The sequence below is a fragment of the Penicillium cataractarum genome, assembly GCF_028827025.1.
Source record: "Penicillium cataractarum strain IBT 29864 chromosome Unknown utg000009l, whole genome shotgun sequence".
Classification (NCBI taxonomy): domain Eukaryota; kingdom Fungi; phylum Ascomycota; class Eurotiomycetes; order Eurotiales; family Aspergillaceae; genus Penicillium; species Penicillium cataractarum.
The window spans coordinates 1-16,907 of NW_026622745.1; the positions used below are offsets into that span (position 1 = coordinate 1).

A 16,907-nucleotide genomic window follows, 5' to 3' on the forward strand; every position below is an offset into this window, starting at 1 on the left:
AAACCCTAAACCCTAAACCCTAAACCCTAAACCCTAAACCCTAAACCCTAAACCCTAAACCCTAAACCCTAAATTTTCCAATACACTTAGCGGTTTCGGCGGGGTTCGCGGGCCGGGTTAGACGGTTTTTCTAAGGTGTTAGAGGGTTCGTCTATGCAAAATCCACTCCGACCTCGATTCTTACCCCCCGGTACTCTCACACTACCCGGCGGTACTCCCCCTGACCTAGCGCTATTCACTCGTCCCTCCCGGTACTCACTTTCTCCTTCTACTAGTCACTATAAACCCCGATTTAATAAATATTATAACCTCTTTACTATCTAATCATCTTTTGACTACTCTTAGCTTTTACCCCTCACGGGGCTACCCTAGGGCTATAGTAATACAACAGCGAAGGTGGCCTAATAAGTAAGCTTATACATAGTATTCTATTGATGTCAGGGTTACATAATCATTATCGCTATATCGTACCTAGGGTTTACAGTACTTAGGGTTATGCAATAGTTGGCGCTATAACAACGCATTAGGGTTCATTAAATAGTCAGGGGGCCAAAAAAAAAAAAAAAAAAAAAAAAAAGCCGCCTATTAACCCTGGTTAACCAGCCATTAGAGTTAATATACTAGCTAGGGTTTTATAGTAATAGGCGCTATCGTAAGCGTAAGCGTTTAATAGTTTGTTGGCGGTATATAAGCGTTGGAGTTATATAGCCATAAGGGTTATATATTCATTAGCGTTATATACTAGCTTGGCTTAGGTGTCTTGGGTAGGGGATAGGGTTATAGTATCCGCGTTCTACCTATTAGCCTATCAAGCGGTAGTAAGGCCTAGAGCTCCAGGACTCACCCCCAGGACTCACCCCCAGGACTACCCCCGAGACTCACCCCCGAGACTACCCCCAAGACTACCCCCAGGACTCACCCCCGAGACTCACCCCCGAGACTACCCCCCGAGACTCACCCCAGGACTACCCCCAGGACTACCCCCAGGACTACCCCCGAGACTACCCCCAGGACTACCCCCAGGACTACCCCCAAGACTACTTTTCGCCGGCTAAGGAGGACTATATTCTCACTACATTTAACCCTCTCTAGAGTCATTATTAATTCTATTTTGTCCTTAAGCAAGAAGGTCAGTCATACCACCCCTAGCCCCTCTTGTTATATTTCGTCCGTCGGTAGTGGTAGAAATATATATTTAGAGTATATCTAGATATAAACTCCGCCGTGCTGTCTATTCCGAGTCGCTAACTTCAACATTATCGACATCCTTTAACGGTTGATCGAATTGGAATTCCTCACGCAACCGCGAGTCACTCACGATCGTCCTATCGATCGCATAAAATAAATGCGTCACCTAGAGAGCACCAACCCCATTTACCGTCACCTCCTATCCAAACCAGCTTCGAACCTCCTTACTATCCGTCACATCCAGACCGTGGTCTCGCAGGTACGGAAGAATATATGTTTTGCGGATGTTCGAATATACCGCCATAATACTCACAACCACCTAGAGGACGAGTCCCGGCTAACGACATCGCAGCCCTGCCGTTCCAGGACGCCGCTTCCACCGAGCCCTACCAGCGTCCCATTCCCATTTCCCGCATAAACACAGCGGAAGTATACAGGAGACACAACTATCGTTACTCGTGGAAGGGAGCTGCCGTCGAATACGCTTTACCTCCCGTGCGATAGTGGCCTACTGAGTCTTTAGCGCTAGACACGTCGTTAAGTCATGAGGGGGCCCGCGGCGCTGACCGCAACGACATAACGGACAGACCCTAGACCACCGATCGAGAGCCTCTGTAAGCGGGTGATTAGCAGTATCCGCGGGTAGCCCACTAGGCTCGTTAGGATCGCTATCGGGAGGCTCCAAAGAAGATAACCCTATCTGCTCTACACTCGGGATCGGGCTAGCAAGTACGTTCGACGTCTAGACAAGTGGATCGGGGATCGAGCTACAAGGCCTATCCAAGCTCGTGGTGCACAGTGTGGTGGAAGAAAGGGCGGGATCGACAATAAAGAACTAGGAGCCAGGGCCGTGGTGGACGAGCTGCTGCGCTACAACCTTGCGGTAGGGTCTGGCTTCCTAGGCCCTCTCGGGGTCCCGATACGGGTTCTACCAGCCATATACTTTCTAGCAGTGTTCGTTGATACGCCGGGCATCTCGACCACTAAGGCTAATAGCACGGCCGACCTAGCCGCAGTCAGGATACGTGCACTAGAAGGCTAGATAGATAGGTAGCGAAGGGATCGGGGCTATAGCGGCGGATGGTCTGATTACATCCCGGAGGGACCGGCATCGTGTGCTAAATCGTTCGAAAAATACTCTCGCCTCCGTAGGTTTTAAATCGGAGTAGTGCCGGCGGCGGTGAGGATCGAGCTGCTTATCCACCACTACCCCGCTATAGGGCCTATAGACGATGACCCGAAGCGCCTCGGAGAAAGAGAAGATCTCATCAGCCGTAAGGGGGGCTATTGTGATAGCGGTCGCATTTAACAGAGTAAGAATCGATTAAAGGTGGGAAATAGGAGTCCCGGGGAATAGGGCTAAGCCGACTAGTGTATATTACCCCGTGTGTCCGAGACCTCAGACCGACCAATCAGACAAACAGGTCGATCGAATAATAAGTACTAAGACGAATAGATTATAGTATTCATTATCTATCGGTAAAACCATAAGATATTAAGGGCCCTATATATTTTTACTATGGAAACATTTAAACTTAGAGAGTAATCGGCTCGATTATAATAGTGAAGAGTATTCGCTATATATAGTGACTATAAACGAGAATATAATAGTAGGACTTATACACTTATATGGTAGGATCGGTAAGAACTAGGGAGGATATACTACGTCACGGCTTAATTACCGTTCGCGATATATAAGTGAGTCGTTTATAAGCTAGGCGGTAGCGGATTCGAGCGCGTGTAAAGTCCTGCTAGGCCTGCTACCGTTACTCTCCCGTTAATAGGCCACGGCGAAGCTCTTGCCGGATACGACGGTTAAGCTCCTCACACTCGCGCTTCCGGGTAGTCTTATAGCGCGCCCGTTAGAGGCCTTTCTCCTTCGTTCGAAGTCGACGGCAGAGCCGATCACGACGGGCACGGAGGTTCTCGCGGTCTAAATCCTTATCCTTAAGCTGCTATAGGCGTATATTGAGCGGGGCTAGGCTAGAATCTAAGCGCGGCCGTGGACGATGCTACTACTGCGCCGAGACGAGCGGGCGTTATAGCGCCGTTACTTTGGCTCGTTGCGTGTCTATAATGGCTCGTAGATAGTTTATAAGGTACTCCTAAAGCTACTCGGGGTTTCGGTGGAGCGTAGCCTCCGAGATCTCGCGCTCGCGCTAGAATGAACGTAGATACCGTCGCTCTGGGGCTATCTAGCGGACGAACTAGCTAATCGGCCTGGATCGGATACCACTAGTAGGTAGAGGAATATCGCCCGCGCGTAAAGGCACCGTCTTATGAATAACCGCTAACTAGCGATCTAGGTCGGTAGGCACCGGGGGAACGAAGACGGTAAGAGGACTAGGGCTTACGGTCGGCTCCTATCTAGAGACGGGGAGCGAATCGATATCGTCGGGGGGTACTTTAATATTACCGGTCCGCTAAGTCTATCGATAGTACTGGACGACCTAGAGATAGATACTTAACTAGACTTAGAGCTTTCCCTGTCCCTACTTTATCCCTAACGACTAGAACTTCTTATTACTAGGGTAGGGAAGAACCTAATAGCTCCGTAACTAGGTCTCCTTAAGCCGCAGACGCTATACCCGTGCCTAATAAATGCTATATATCTATACTACGACTCCGTAGTACTACCGAAAGAGCACGCGGAAGGGCCGGTCGTTCTAATACTTCCGGGGTATATCACCGTGGTTCCTATCCCTATCCCATCCCCAGAGCTAGATAAAGAGCCCGTCGATATAGGCTATCTTGATATACTACCCTAATACCGAGTGAAGGTCGTCACTTAGCGTCCTATACTCAAAGACCGAGTATAAGCCGGCTCCGGTAAGAGGAATATCGCCTACACAGGCGGCCTAAATATACTCAGGCCGGAGCGGTTACTTCGTCCGACGGTCTACTAGGACGTAATAGACGTCTTTACGGAACGCACGTAGGCAGAGGTCTACCAGCAGCTAGAGCAGGAGTCGAGATCGCCCTACGTTAGCCCGGTGCTCTTAGAGGCGACTAAAGATGTTATGGAAAAGGATAAAGTCCTCCCGGGCGCGGACGATCTACTAGTACCGCGCGTGATAGGTAGATTGGAGACTAGGCGTGTTAAACACAAGGTATAGACGGTGGGTAGGTAGGAAGATTATCGCCGCCCAATCGATCTTATCGGCCATCCAGGCGTAGCCGGTACGATTAAGATACACGCCAAGCGCCATGCCCTCCTACACCCGCTCTATATCGGAGCTATCACGGGGGCGACGGGTACGGCGATCGATCTAGAGTCCTACACTACAGCGGAGATAGGCGCCCTAGCCGCCGTACGTACAGGAGAGACACCGGAGGAATATTATTATCACCTGGCTATGCTCCTAATAGACAAAGTTCCGCGGCTATATACTATATATCAACTCAAATCCTAGACAGAGCTTATTAATATTCTAGCGCTACCAGTCTATCATCACGGGCGTCGGATACACAAAGAAGGGCCGGGAGGTACTAGGCAGGATAAGCGGCATATCGGCCGTTTCGCGTACACGCCAGATAGCGTCTATAGCTTTAAAAACGGCCCCGGTCACTCTGTATTCCTCGCGGGTCCCGTAGGACTAGAACCGATAGCCTTCGAGAGCGGTATAGCACCGGAGCTTCGTATAGAGGTAAGCCCGGAGTACTATTAGTGGAGAGTAGCTAACGGCCCCGCTAATATACTACCAGGACCGTACTATACCTGGATCGAGGGTAAGGATATCTAAGCCTTAGTGGGTAAACGGGTAGTGGTTCCTAGCGGCGAAGATCTCCTTTGACGTATTATAGAACTAGATGTATCGAAGGCCGCGCTTCTAGATCGGACTAGACTTAGCGGGTGCGATGGTGAGAGAATCGTGATCCCGTACGAGGGACTAGGGGTAGTGCTCGATATACTACCCGGGTGGAGGACGGTAGGAAGGTACTGTAGGGGGTCGTTCGGCGGAGGAAGTAGAGTCCCTAGATAAGCTCTTACCCGAGTTATCCTCGGAGGTTAGTACGTCGTGAGGTGGTAGGATAGCCGCGTCACTAGTAGTAACCCACTAAGAAAATCGATCGAGGTAGCACTGGCGCTAGTATAGGGTCAGAGGGAGATTATTAGAGGGATAAGAGTAGAAGGAGCTACGGTGGGAGATGACCTCTTTAGTAAGATCGTAAAAGTCCTGCTGGAGATACGCTAGGTCGACGCCCCGAGTCCAATCACGGAGGAATATATCCCGGGCACCGGCCTAAGTGGACCGCTGGGTAGCGGTCTTAAGATTTTTGGCTATCAGGATGATCTAAGTATCTAGAAAATGCGAATAGCTATCGTGGGAGACCCGACGTTAGATCTCGGTCCATAACGTAGCCAGACCACTAGGCTAAAGCCGGTAATGTAAGTCCTGCGTATAAGACGGCTCGGACGTAGCGCCTGTGCGAGTTTCTCGGCTACGAGCGAGGACGGTTCGCTTAATATACTCGGCACTAGACGGGAAGTGCTGCGTGGCCGACGAGGGATAGACCGTATAGACAGCGGGCAAGAAGATCTCGTCCGTCTAAACCTGCCAGTCTGCCTTAGGGATCACGAAATAGTCGAGGTCAGGATGAAAGAGGCGGGGGAAGAGGAGATAGACTTCAACGTCCGAGAAACCCGCAAGACGACCGAGTGGAAGATAGGGGACGCGATAGAGAGGCTGTTGCCGACGCCGAAGCCGGCCGTTCGCCGCGAACCACTACACCCGAATCGGGTCTACGTGGAGGGAGCTTTAGAGGTTGCTCACTTAGGGACGGGCGGCTTTCTAGTGAAGGCCTTCGCGCGCGACTACCAAGCTCGACGCAAACCCGCCAGCACTATCGATATCAAGCGCAACACGAAGACTCCCATCGTCGGGGACCGTATCCGATTCTAGGTCGATAGTAGGCGGCTAGAGGGCTTACTCCTCTCCAACGGAACGTAAGCCAGTGAAGATCTTACGACGCTCGGCTAGGGGGAAAAGAGAGTCCCATGCAGTCGGATGCTAAGCAATCTGTCCATTCGCAGGCGGCTAGAGTAAGTCTGGAGCCGCCCAGCCAGTCATAGTTAACAGGCTAACTATTTAGGTTGGACCCGTAGGGGTTAATATCTGATACGAGCCAGTATCGCAGCCATAATACGTCACGAGTTGATCGATAAGAGCGGCAGCCAAGGTGTCTGGTGGGAGGCTTCCTAATGCGACCGGCGCGGTAGCAAAGTCAGGGTAATCTGCCGTAGGACTAGGAGCAGGATTTGCTGTAGGCTCCTGGGAATCTCCAGGTGGTTCGTCGTCGTTCAATGGGCTAGGTTCGGGGACGAAAAACTCCGGCTCTAGTAGAGAACATAGTCGTCAGTGAATAATTCTACGGAGTGATAGACGTCCTTCTATCGTCAATCACCAACCAGTAGGATCTAGGTCCAGAGGCCCCCCGGATACCCCTATCGAAGTAGCGCTACCGAGACCCTCGGACCGATCAGGTTCCTCGTTATATACCGGAGGGATAGCGTAAAGGGCATTATGCAGGTCGTTAAATTGAGTGGCTACACTATGGTTCTCGAGTAGAGGCGCTGGCATCGCCCGGGGATCGTGGTTGAGAAAGATATTCAAGAACGTATCTAGGGTCTCGGTGGCCTCTGCCTAGCGCCTACGACTCCGAAGCCGAGCTACCCGTGCTCGTGTGGCTGCTCGTTGAGTGGTATACTTAGTAGATCGGTTAGGCCGGGCCATTATAGAAGCCTAAACTAACAGGAACTACTATTATATAATAATAGAAAGTAACTAGTAACAGATAGAAGTCTAGGCGAGAGTAATTACCGCTATTATACGGAATAGACGGGTGCCTCTTTAAATGCGATATATCGTATTTAGATGTGGACCCCTCGACGGCTCACGAGCAAGTCAGAGTAGCGCCAGAGCGCCCTCGTGTAGGAAAGCCCCTAAAGTAGCGGGGTTTGACCTCAAGGACTGTTAGGGCTTAGCGGTTGGATAGATAGCGTCGACTCGCTTCTACATCGTTTTCTAACCCGATAGTTCGTTAATATTACAATCGAGAACCGATATCGAACCCGAGGAGATTTACCGCTAGTGTGTCAACTATTGCTAAGAGCGCTTCCGACAGTATTAGTTTACCAGAAGTAATAGCACCGATCTCACGGGCACTTAGCACCGTAGAGCAGCGCGGGGAGAAGCGTACTCGCTCGCCTAGTAGGTTCAACTCCTCTAGCGAGATAATCAGGTCTAATACGTTACCGGATACTAGATCCGACCGATAAAAGCAGCGAAGACAGTGACGTTCCGCTATAGCTCCGAGGCGCGGAAACCTCAGAGTCCGACGAAGACGATAGTCCTGCTGCGTCTACGCCTATAGCGCCTACCCCGATTAGTCGTACGCCGCGATATAGTCTAATCGGTCCAAAGGCCAGCACTCGGTCAGGAGTGAATATAGCGGATAAAGGAAACCCTACGGATAATATCTCTAGTAAAAGCTTGCCCGCTAAGGCAAACCAGATCGAGGTAGTAGATCTCACGAACGTGGGACGAATACCTCCCCCTCCTCATCCAGTCGAGAGGCTTATGCAGTCAAAAAGCCCGGCCCCAAGGTCGACAGCCAATTTTAGGGCGTTATACGACAAGGGGGATATACTCACTGCGGATAGACATACACGGATACAGGAATAGATCGCGACGGCTGAAGTGGCCCACCTAAGTCAGGCACCTGTCTCACGATCGCATAGAGGGTCAAGGAGATCTTCATCGCTCATATCAACAGATCCTCGATTTATGTATCTCACTAAGAGGACGCCGAGAGAATCTCGCGGGCGCCCTAATAACAGGTCGACGATAAGTAGTAGTCGGCCCCGATAGAGATCTAGCGTCCCAGCCGATCTAACTACCGCCGCCCGGTCAGAGCGCAGTATAGACTAGGCCTCGGTAATAGATAAGGGATCATCGGCAACAAGCAGACCGTCGAGAGAATCCGAGCGGGCTTCACTAGCACCAACCGATATAACGTAGCTAAGCGTCCGATCTACAATCCCCGGATTCGACGTAAATAACTTAAGGACACGATATAGGGAGCTATTAAGGGATAAAGCGCCAACCAGCCGACGGCCGTAGCCCCGTACAAGATTTACGGCACCGGTCTTACAGGCGAATCTCAAGAGAGAGGATGAGCTAATCGACGAGTGTGTCCGACAACTATCTAATAGTCGCCTAAAGCCGCCGGATCTAAAGAAGCGACGACGGGAGCGGGTACTATAGTCCCGTGAGGAGATTGCGGCCCTGATACGGCTATGATACGTCCACGGAAATTCCTAGGCGTAGATTAAGGCAGAGGATAAGAATACTATAAGACCTATATTACAGCTCCGTACCCAGGTAGACCTGAAAGACAAAGTGCGGAACATCAAGCAATACATACTACGGTACGTTTATTCCGCGGCCAGTGATCGTGGCCGACACTAATCGAAGCATAGACATAGAATCCAACTCCCAACAGAGTTCGGCCAGATCACGCTCGGCCGAGATCGGATTAAGTCGGTTACAAGGGCGTTGGCTCAGCGATAAAGGATAAATAGAGATCCTGGAGACTTATTACGCGGGAGGGTAGGCCCTATAGGGCTTAACTAGATCGAGTGGGTCGAAATTAAGTTAAATGGCATAGTACATACCCGTGCCTGTCCCTCAGCCAAGGCGGTAGAGAAAACTTAAACCCTAGATCGCGAGTAGGGCCAGGGGGCGTTCTTTAAGCCCCTTATATCTCCACCAAAAATAAGTATTTCTGTACTAAAACTTATTACTGAGTGCTGCCTGCATCTGTTATTATGAATGAGAAGTTTCAGAGCCTCCTAACATATAGTTAGTGAGAAAACAGGGGTTTGGGATTAGCTTCCCGATTAGGCCAGAAATTGTAACGGGAGTGGTTCTGCGGCCAGGGCGACCGTACATTTCCACAATGAAGAATTATTATTTAACAAAAATTTGACACAAGGTACTTACTCGCTCTATGATACAGATTTGAAATTTATATAGCACTTTACTACGTGGTTGTCGAGAAAAAGGGGAGTTGTGACTGTTATCCCGATTAGGCCAGAAAATGTAACGGAAGCGATATATATTCTGCCGCCCCTGCGGGAGTCCAACGGCAAGCTCGATCTTGCCAACTTTAGACAGCTCCCACGTCATCTACAAAGCTTCGATTGGAAAGATAATAGTACCATAAGAATCCTGAAGATTATCTCTATCGAATGATGTTATTTTTATGTTGATCTAACGAACTGGTTTCGGGCTCGATTCGCCTTCTAGACTCGATAATATATACGAATACGCGGTTCTGTTAGTGACTATAAATATCGGCGTCGAAATGCGTAACGTGGGTAATTCGTCCCTAATTCGCTACTACTCCGTTAAGCACACGTATACGAATTCGAATACGCGGGAGATTATGAGATTTAACGAGTGTACCGTTTATAGTTACATAACTCTGATAGCCTTAGTCGACTAGGGCTTTTGTAAACTGAATTCCATTCACTCTGATATCTAGGAGAAACGGCGGTGATTCGTTTTCTAATAGTCTCTTAACCCCCTCCTACTCCTACTCGCGACTAAGAACAGGAGCTATTCGTTTTCCGACTCGTTCCTAATAACCGAAGGGGATTCGGTCTCGTCTCCTATAGAATCACTCTCGCTATCCTTAATCGCTAGGTATACTTTCTTTACTCGACTTCGTTTCGCCGTAGAAACGATACCTTTTCGGTCCTCCTTCGTCTGTCCGGCGGCGACGCGGCTAGAGCTCGGGCGTTCGGCGGGTCGATAGGAATATTCTGTAATATAATAGTTATTACTTCTATAACGGAGGTAAAGGTCTTCCTCACGACGTCGGGTTATCTCTTCATGACTAGCCTATTTCGCCCGCTTATCGATACCTTTTCGGGAACGATTCTCTCGATGGTTAACGCGGTTAGCGCTAATAGTAGGGATCTAATCTATTATATCCGGGTCCGGGTCCTTCTGTCGGCGACGGGATGATTTATTATTTCTATTCTTACTTAGGTTTAAAGCGTCTATGTCGGTGGTGATTTCGTGTAGGCGGCTAACTAGCCCCGAATAGGTAGCGGGAACACCGCGATTTATTAGCGCCGCGCTTATTTCTTTATTTAATACGCCTAGTAAGATCTACCGCCGAGCCTCGTCTAGCTAGTTAATAGCTCTAGCGTCTACGAATTCCTTCTCGAGCTTCGGTAGGAACTAGTTAAACGGCTGACCGTTCGTCTGCTTAATCTAGTAGACCCTTCTTACGGCCCGTGATTGCGCGTTCGGGTCTCTATATATACCTTCGAGGTACGCGAGCAGGTCGTCCGGACCGGTAGTGTCTCGCGAGTGTTTCACGTATGTTCCGGTGTTCTTCTATACGAGCTTCTCGAGGCGCGAAAAGACATATATAAACTAATCCTGCCTCGATCCAATCGCTTCGCTATCGACGGTAAGCTTATTTTCTATTATGATCCGCTAAGTTAGCTAGTCGTTAACGCTCCTAGCAAAGAGTGGTGGATTAGGGAGTCTAGCCTTAGGCCTTCGGGTACTAGAGGCCACCGTTTCGGTCGGGGTTTATGGTAGTTCCACCGTCGATTCGGTAACGTTTTCGTGGGTAGAAGTACTTACTACTTATCGAAGCAGTATGTCTTCGAGCTGGCGAATTCGCTCGTCTTAGGCGTCGGCGCGTCGTTCCATTTACTGCATCATGGCCTACACCTAGGGGGGTAGGGCCTGCTAATCTTCGGAGTTCATAATGCCTTAGTGTTTCGTTTGCTAACCGGTAGTATTTCGTTAGCGTTCCAATGTTCTACTATTCCAATGTGCCTAGGAATAGCTATCTTCTAGGGCTTTCCAATGACCAATGATACTTCTGAAAAATATAGAAGGAAGACTGATGTATGTGAAGGGCTAAAGCAAGACTTAATTCAATCTAACTAGGCCAACATGCTGTTTACATTAGTCTTGAGAAAAGAAAGAAGAGACAGGAGTCAGTCGTGGTCCTTAAGAAATGTTGGTCCCGTCTCGATGGAATCCTCTAGAACCTCGTGATAGAATTACTCCGATCCTTCTACCAAGACGATGTCCAAAACGGCCATGGTACATGGTTTACCATCGGGCCCTGGCCCGTCACACTATACACTATCCGCTATATCCTAACGTAGCTAGCGAGCTCTAGGAAAGAGACGAAAGAGTGTGGATTCCTATAGGGAAGAAGATAAGACTAAACCTTAACTACCCCCTTTGCTATAGGATAAGGAGGGCTATAGTTAAATACGGACGCCTAGAAGGGCAAGGAAACGTCTAAGAAATTTAGATGACTACGACGTAACATACGAATAAACTTACATTTCCTATCTTTTATTGAATCTCTATCGAGTATCTATAGAGCTATCTAGAGTAATATAGTAAGTGCAATACTTAAAAATACTAGGAAAAGCGCACAATTTATGCAAGTGGTAGGATTTTAACTGTTTGCACTGTTTACAGTCCCGTGGGAAGTCCTATACTCCTATAGGAGTCCCACGGCCCTTCTAGTCCCGCCCATGGGACTAAAGCTTAGTCCTAACTCCCGTCCACGGCGGGAAGTCCCAGGTCCCACGGTGGGAGTCCCGTGGGAGATGTCAATGTCTAGCCATCGGCACTAAGTACCCTGATGGATTTCTTCCCCAGCCAAGCACTAAGGGCACCCTTCTAGCTTCCGCGGCAGACAGTCTGCTTAAACTCCAGACCGACTAGGTACCCCGTCACAAAATTCTTAACGCGTAGGCCTACAACCTTATTAATCTAATCTATAGGTTGAAATCTACTATATCTACGTACCTGACCGGAGGGTCCCCCTAGATGATATACTTAAAAGCACAAATGATCTATACTAAGACGGGAAGATTACGAGTATCTCTAATTTTCTAGTGGCGGAAGTGGAAGAGGTTATCCCCATCTATAACGAAAAGGGCTATATACTACCCGAATCCGACCGACTGATTCTCCGTCAAGGCACCGATCACTTCATATCCCCCACCACATGCCGAAACATGACCGGGGTTCATGCATGAATAATGTTCGCAGACGGAGCCACTGCAAGATTGATTATTGAATTTACGGGGAAACTCCCACCAGAATGATCTGGGGTAGCGTGGTCCTTTTCCAATTGTGGTGGGGCCGACCCTGGGGAAGTGCTGTGTGTAGAGTGCATATAGCAACTTCCCTTTCTTTGTTCAATGAGTCCCCGGATTTCTGGGTACCTCTCTAGAAGCGCGGCAAGAAGCATCAGATCTAGGTGTAAATTGCCGCGGTAAATCCTCAAAGATCCAAGGCAAGTAGTACATAAAAGGAGTCTCTAAGGTGGCGCCATCGGCTCGCAGTGACAACCGCAGCGGATGTAAACTTGTCCGGAACTCGGCATTTGCCTGAAAATGGAAGGATCCGTCGGAGTTAATCAGATAAGCCCCAAAGGCGCCAAACTAAAAAGACTAAAAAGCTAAAAACAGCTCCGAATGGGTTGCCGAACGCTCGTGTTTATAAAGCGCGACAAGTCCCCCACAGAATTGATCTTTACCAATTCCTCTTGATCCATTTCCAGTACAATCATCTCAAACATGGCCGGTACTTCGCTTCGCAATATCATCGTCGTTGGAGGCTCCTTCGTGGGGCGGGTGAGTTTATCCACGGGGTTGTTACAAGTATGACTGTTTAGCTAACAATCGTTTAGTCAACAGCTCAAGAGCTTGCAAAGATCATTCCACCAACTCACAGGGTATGTTTGACAGGCTTCATCCTCCAGACTCTCCAGACTCTTCCGCAGTACTAATTACGACGAATAGATCCTCCTGACAGAGCCTCATAGCCATTTCCACCATCTTTTCACATTCGTGAGTATCTAAAGCCAAAGAACAGTCCGCGAAGGAACCAATCTTACTAATAATTCCATGTAGCCTCGTTTTGCCGTCGTTCCTGGCCAAGAACACAAAGCATTCATTCCATACAACGGACTCTTCGCAAACGCAACGAACCCAGCTGATCATGCCGTGGTCCAAGCGCGTGTCACATCCATCCGACCAGAGCACATAGAGCTTGATCGCGAGTGGCAAGGCTCGAGCCAGATCCCATTCGACTATGTCGTAGTTGCGACAGGGACGCAGCTCTCAAAGCCCGCTGCCATGGAACATGATGACAAGCTGTCATCCGTCGAGTACCTGCAAAAGCACCAAGCTGATGTCAAGCGGTCAAAATCCATTTTGATTGTTGGAGGTGGTGCAGTTGGTGTACAAATGGCCACTGACCTCAAAGAGTATTATCCGGACAAGGAGGTGACGGTTATTCAGTCACGGCCTCGGGTCATGCCGAGCTTCCACCCTCGACTGCATGAGATCATTCAGAAGCGCTTTGACGAATTGGGAATTCGACTCATCACTGGATCTCGTGTGAAGATTCCTGATGGGGGCTTCCCCAATGATGGAAGCACTTTCGACGTGCAGCTGACGAACGGCACGACGGAATCTACCGAGTTTGTCATTTTGGCGACTGGGCAAACCCCCAACAACAAATTGGTCGCGGATTTGGAACCTTCCACACCCGAGGGTCTCTCCGTAGTCAACCAAGATAATGGATTCATTCGAGTTCGACCGACGATGCAGTTCCTCGATGAGAAGTACTCGAACATGTTCGCTGTTGGAGATATTGCCGATACGGGGGCACAGAAAGCAGCGCGACCTGGCGCAGCCCAAGCTGCTGTGGTTGCAAAAAATATCCAAGCCTTGATCGAGGGGAAGAATCCAGAAGAGAAGTTTGTCAAGGGACCTGGAGCTATCCACATTACCCTAGGCATGGTAAGTTGGATTGAATACTAGCGAAATACACAATGGACGAAAGCTAACCTGAATGGCGCAAATTAAGAAATACAACATGATATTCCGTAACCCGAATACTGCAGAGGGTCAAACCGAGCCTTGGATCAATGAGAAGAACGAGTGAGTTACCCATTTGCCTTCAGATTTGATATGAACAAAAGCCTAACATGGTGCACAGTGGTCAAGAGGACATGAATGTAGAGGGCATGTGGCAACGGATGGGGATTTCGGTTGACAACCCGCGTCAATATCACCTCTAAGCGGAGCAATATTACTGCTTCAGAGGGGGGAACTACACATAGACTATAAATAAAATAATTGATTTCCCTTTGGTAACAGCCCCGTCTATCCCTAGAACTCGCACACCAGTATTGACATATCTATTTCCGAACAAGACACGAATGAATGGATGGATGATCAAAGAAGATAAAAAAACAAAAACATACAACAGCCAGGATTCGCATGTGGTCACCCACCATACTACTAACTAGCCGGCGTGTGGCTTAAGTACGGCTGAGCGGACGGGAAGCCCTGTTCTCCACACCCTATGGTCGTATGTGCTTGCATCAACACAAAAATAAATTCTCAAGTAACTTTGGCAGATCCAAATACATCCTCCCTGGAAAGGTATACCACTATGAATTTTCATGATGGTCTATCATTATTAAACGCCCAATCTGTCGATTCAGCAAAAATTGGTAATTGGAATTCCATTTTTCTCTCAAGAATATTACCTACACTGCCTTATCCACATGCTCATAATGAGCCGTTGTTACCCCCTTCCCTTCTGCACCAAGTTCAGTGTTTTGTGAGATGCGTTCTGTCTCTGCATTGATAAGAGCCTCCGGCCGCTCGCGTTGGGTCATATCGCTGTTTCCACACACAATAAAAGAAGGATGAAGAATGAACATCTCATCCATATCTTCTAGAGTCCGCCGAGATGTTTCAGGGTACAGACAAAAAACGATGGGAAAGAAGGACCAGGCAATGATCGCAAAAACTGTTCAGAGGGTTAGAGCTATTTTGAGTATGGTAGATGCAAGGGTAATGGCTGGCTGACTTAGATAAAATCTCCAGTGAAGATGGTTCACACCAACGCTGGTAAACTGTGTAACGATAAAGCCTCCCATCCAATTGGTTGCCGTGGCCGCAGCAGCTCCTCGAGTGCGCCAGCCAAGAGAGTTTACTTCGGAGTTGTAGACCCAGGGGACCTTGGCGAAGCTGGTCCCGTAGAAAAAGTAGTACAGGAAAAACATGGATGTAGTGACTTGGCCCATCTGAATTGGCGTGTTAGTTCCTTTTCCACGGTTATATGGGAGATGGCAATTGATGTTAGGAAGTGAGAGGGCAAGCGACATGTCAGAGAACATACCAGGCGTTTACGTGACGGGTCCACCTCGGCCTGTTTTAAGCAAATGGCAGCTACAAGATAGCACGCGCCCATAGTGACGGCACCATATAGCATTAACCTGTACGTATCAGAGAATCTAGCACACTGAGTTATCGCGGGGGGGGAGAACTCACTTGCGACGTCCAAATCGATCAATGATGATTAAGCAACAGAATGCGGCGAATAGATAAGTGGTGCCATTCACTGCAGTGAGTAGACGACTTTCTTGTTCTCCAAGGCCAACACTTTCTTGGAGCAACGTAGGCAGGTAATATCCAAGCGCGTTGACACCACTAAATTGCTGCATGAACTGAGTTCCGCAGGACAGTATGACTCGTCGAAGATTTTGCGTTTTGTCGCGACACAGCAGGGCATCTGTAGTGGGCACACGATTTTTGCGTTCAACTTCAATCGCTGATTGAATTGATAAAAACTGAGTTGTGACCTCTGGGTCGTGTAGATCATCTTGCCCTTCCAGCCTGGCAATAACTTGGAGAGCCTCCTCGTGTCTATCCTTTAGCAAGAGCCATCTGGGAGACTCCGGGGCAAGCAAGAGGGCGACGGCAACGATCACTGGAAATACCAGCTGGAAGCCAAGAGGGAAGCGCCACTGTAAGGCACTCTCTTGGAAATCAAGACTATAGTTCATCCAGTTGGCGAGACAAAAGGCGGCAGTGTTGCAAAGTGAGCCAACTACAACGAGCTTGCCCCGGATACGAGGCTTGGAACACTCTGCCTGGTAGACAGGACATGTTGAGGAAGTCAATCCCATACCAAATCCGTTCACAATGCGACCGAATATCATTTGAGGGAGACTCCATGAAGCAACTTGAAGAACTGCACCAATAGTATTGCAGGTCAGACCAAGACCTACCGTCTTCCGTCGACCGAGTGTATCACCAAGTGTAAAGGCAAACATGGCACCAAAGAACGCTCCTAGCTGTTTCAAATCATCAGGTTTAAGCGTTACAACCGTGCGTCCTTGTAGGGAATGTAAAGGCAGACGTACCGAGAAGCAACTAGACGTGATTCCAGAAATGTTAGAGTTCTTGATTTGTGGAAAGTGTTTCTTGAAATCGGCGGAGATAAGAACTCCCGAGAAAACACCCTGATCGTAGCCAAACCAGGCCATCGAACTGCAATTGGTTAGACGTTAGCTGTGAGATACGAACGAAGGGAATAGTATACTGCTAAAGAGAGGATACTACATCTCAAGCGCTTGACTTACCATGCATTGGCGATGGTGATGACGGTGATTAGCCATCTTCCTGTCAGAGGACTCCCAATGCCTAAGTGTGGCATTTTCTGATTGACAGATTGACGCGAATGCTTCTCCGATTTCTTCGAATAGAATAGCTTGGTGGGACGCTGGATGGATGGGTGCGTCACTGCCCGAGCCTTCCACGGGGGTTTAAATAGAATGAGGAAGCAAATGATAAG

General features: G+C 48.8%; 4 protein-coding genes across 4 annotated transcripts; 2 read left to right on the forward strand and 2 right to left on the reverse strand.

Moving 5' to 3' along the window:
- Window positions 1–5,786: 5,786 nt before the first annotated feature.
- N7496_010713 (uncharacterized protein) lies at window positions 5,787–6,092 on the forward strand (the record flags this gene model as incomplete). The annotated part of the gene is made up of 1 exon (XM_056703626.1): window positions 5,787–6,092. The coding sequence occupies one exon, from the start codon at window positions 5,787–5,789 to the stop codon at window positions 6,090–6,092; it is 306 nt and encodes a 101-aa protein (XP_056549586.1).
- Window positions 6,093–6,278: 186 nt separating this feature from the next.
- Window positions 6,279–6,770, reverse strand: N7496_010714 (uncharacterized protein; the record flags this gene model as incomplete). Its single annotated transcript, XM_056703627.1, has 2 exons — window positions 6,279–6,526; window positions 6,599–6,770. 2 exons carry the CDS (start codon window positions 6,768–6,770, stop codon window positions 6,279–6,281), a joined length of 420 nt encoding a protein of 139 aa, XP_056549587.1.
- Window positions 6,771–12,826: 6,056 nt separating this feature from the next.
- N7496_010715 (NAD(P)/FAD-dependent oxidoreductase) lies at window positions 12,827–14,337 on the forward strand (the record flags this gene model as incomplete). Its single annotated transcript, XM_056703628.1, has 6 exons — window positions 12,827–12,883; window positions 12,940–12,984; window positions 13,052–13,099; window positions 13,163–14,056; window positions 14,124–14,197; window positions 14,256–14,337. 6 exons carry the CDS (start codon window positions 12,827–12,829, stop codon window positions 14,335–14,337), a joined length of 1,200 nt encoding a protein of 399 aa, XP_056549588.1.
- A 474-nt stretch (window positions 14,338–14,811) lies between these two features.
- Window positions 14,812–16,769, reverse strand: N7496_010716 (sugar porter family MFS transporter; the record flags this gene model as incomplete). The annotated part of the gene is made up of 6 exons (XM_056703629.1): window positions 14,812–15,077; window positions 15,138–15,354; window positions 15,450–15,546; window positions 15,602–16,407; window positions 16,477–16,603; window positions 16,696–16,769. 6 exons carry the CDS (start codon window positions 16,767–16,769, stop codon window positions 14,812–14,814), a joined length of 1,587 nt encoding a protein of 528 aa, XP_056549589.1.
- Between the last annotated feature and the right edge of the window lie 138 nt (window positions 16,770–16,907).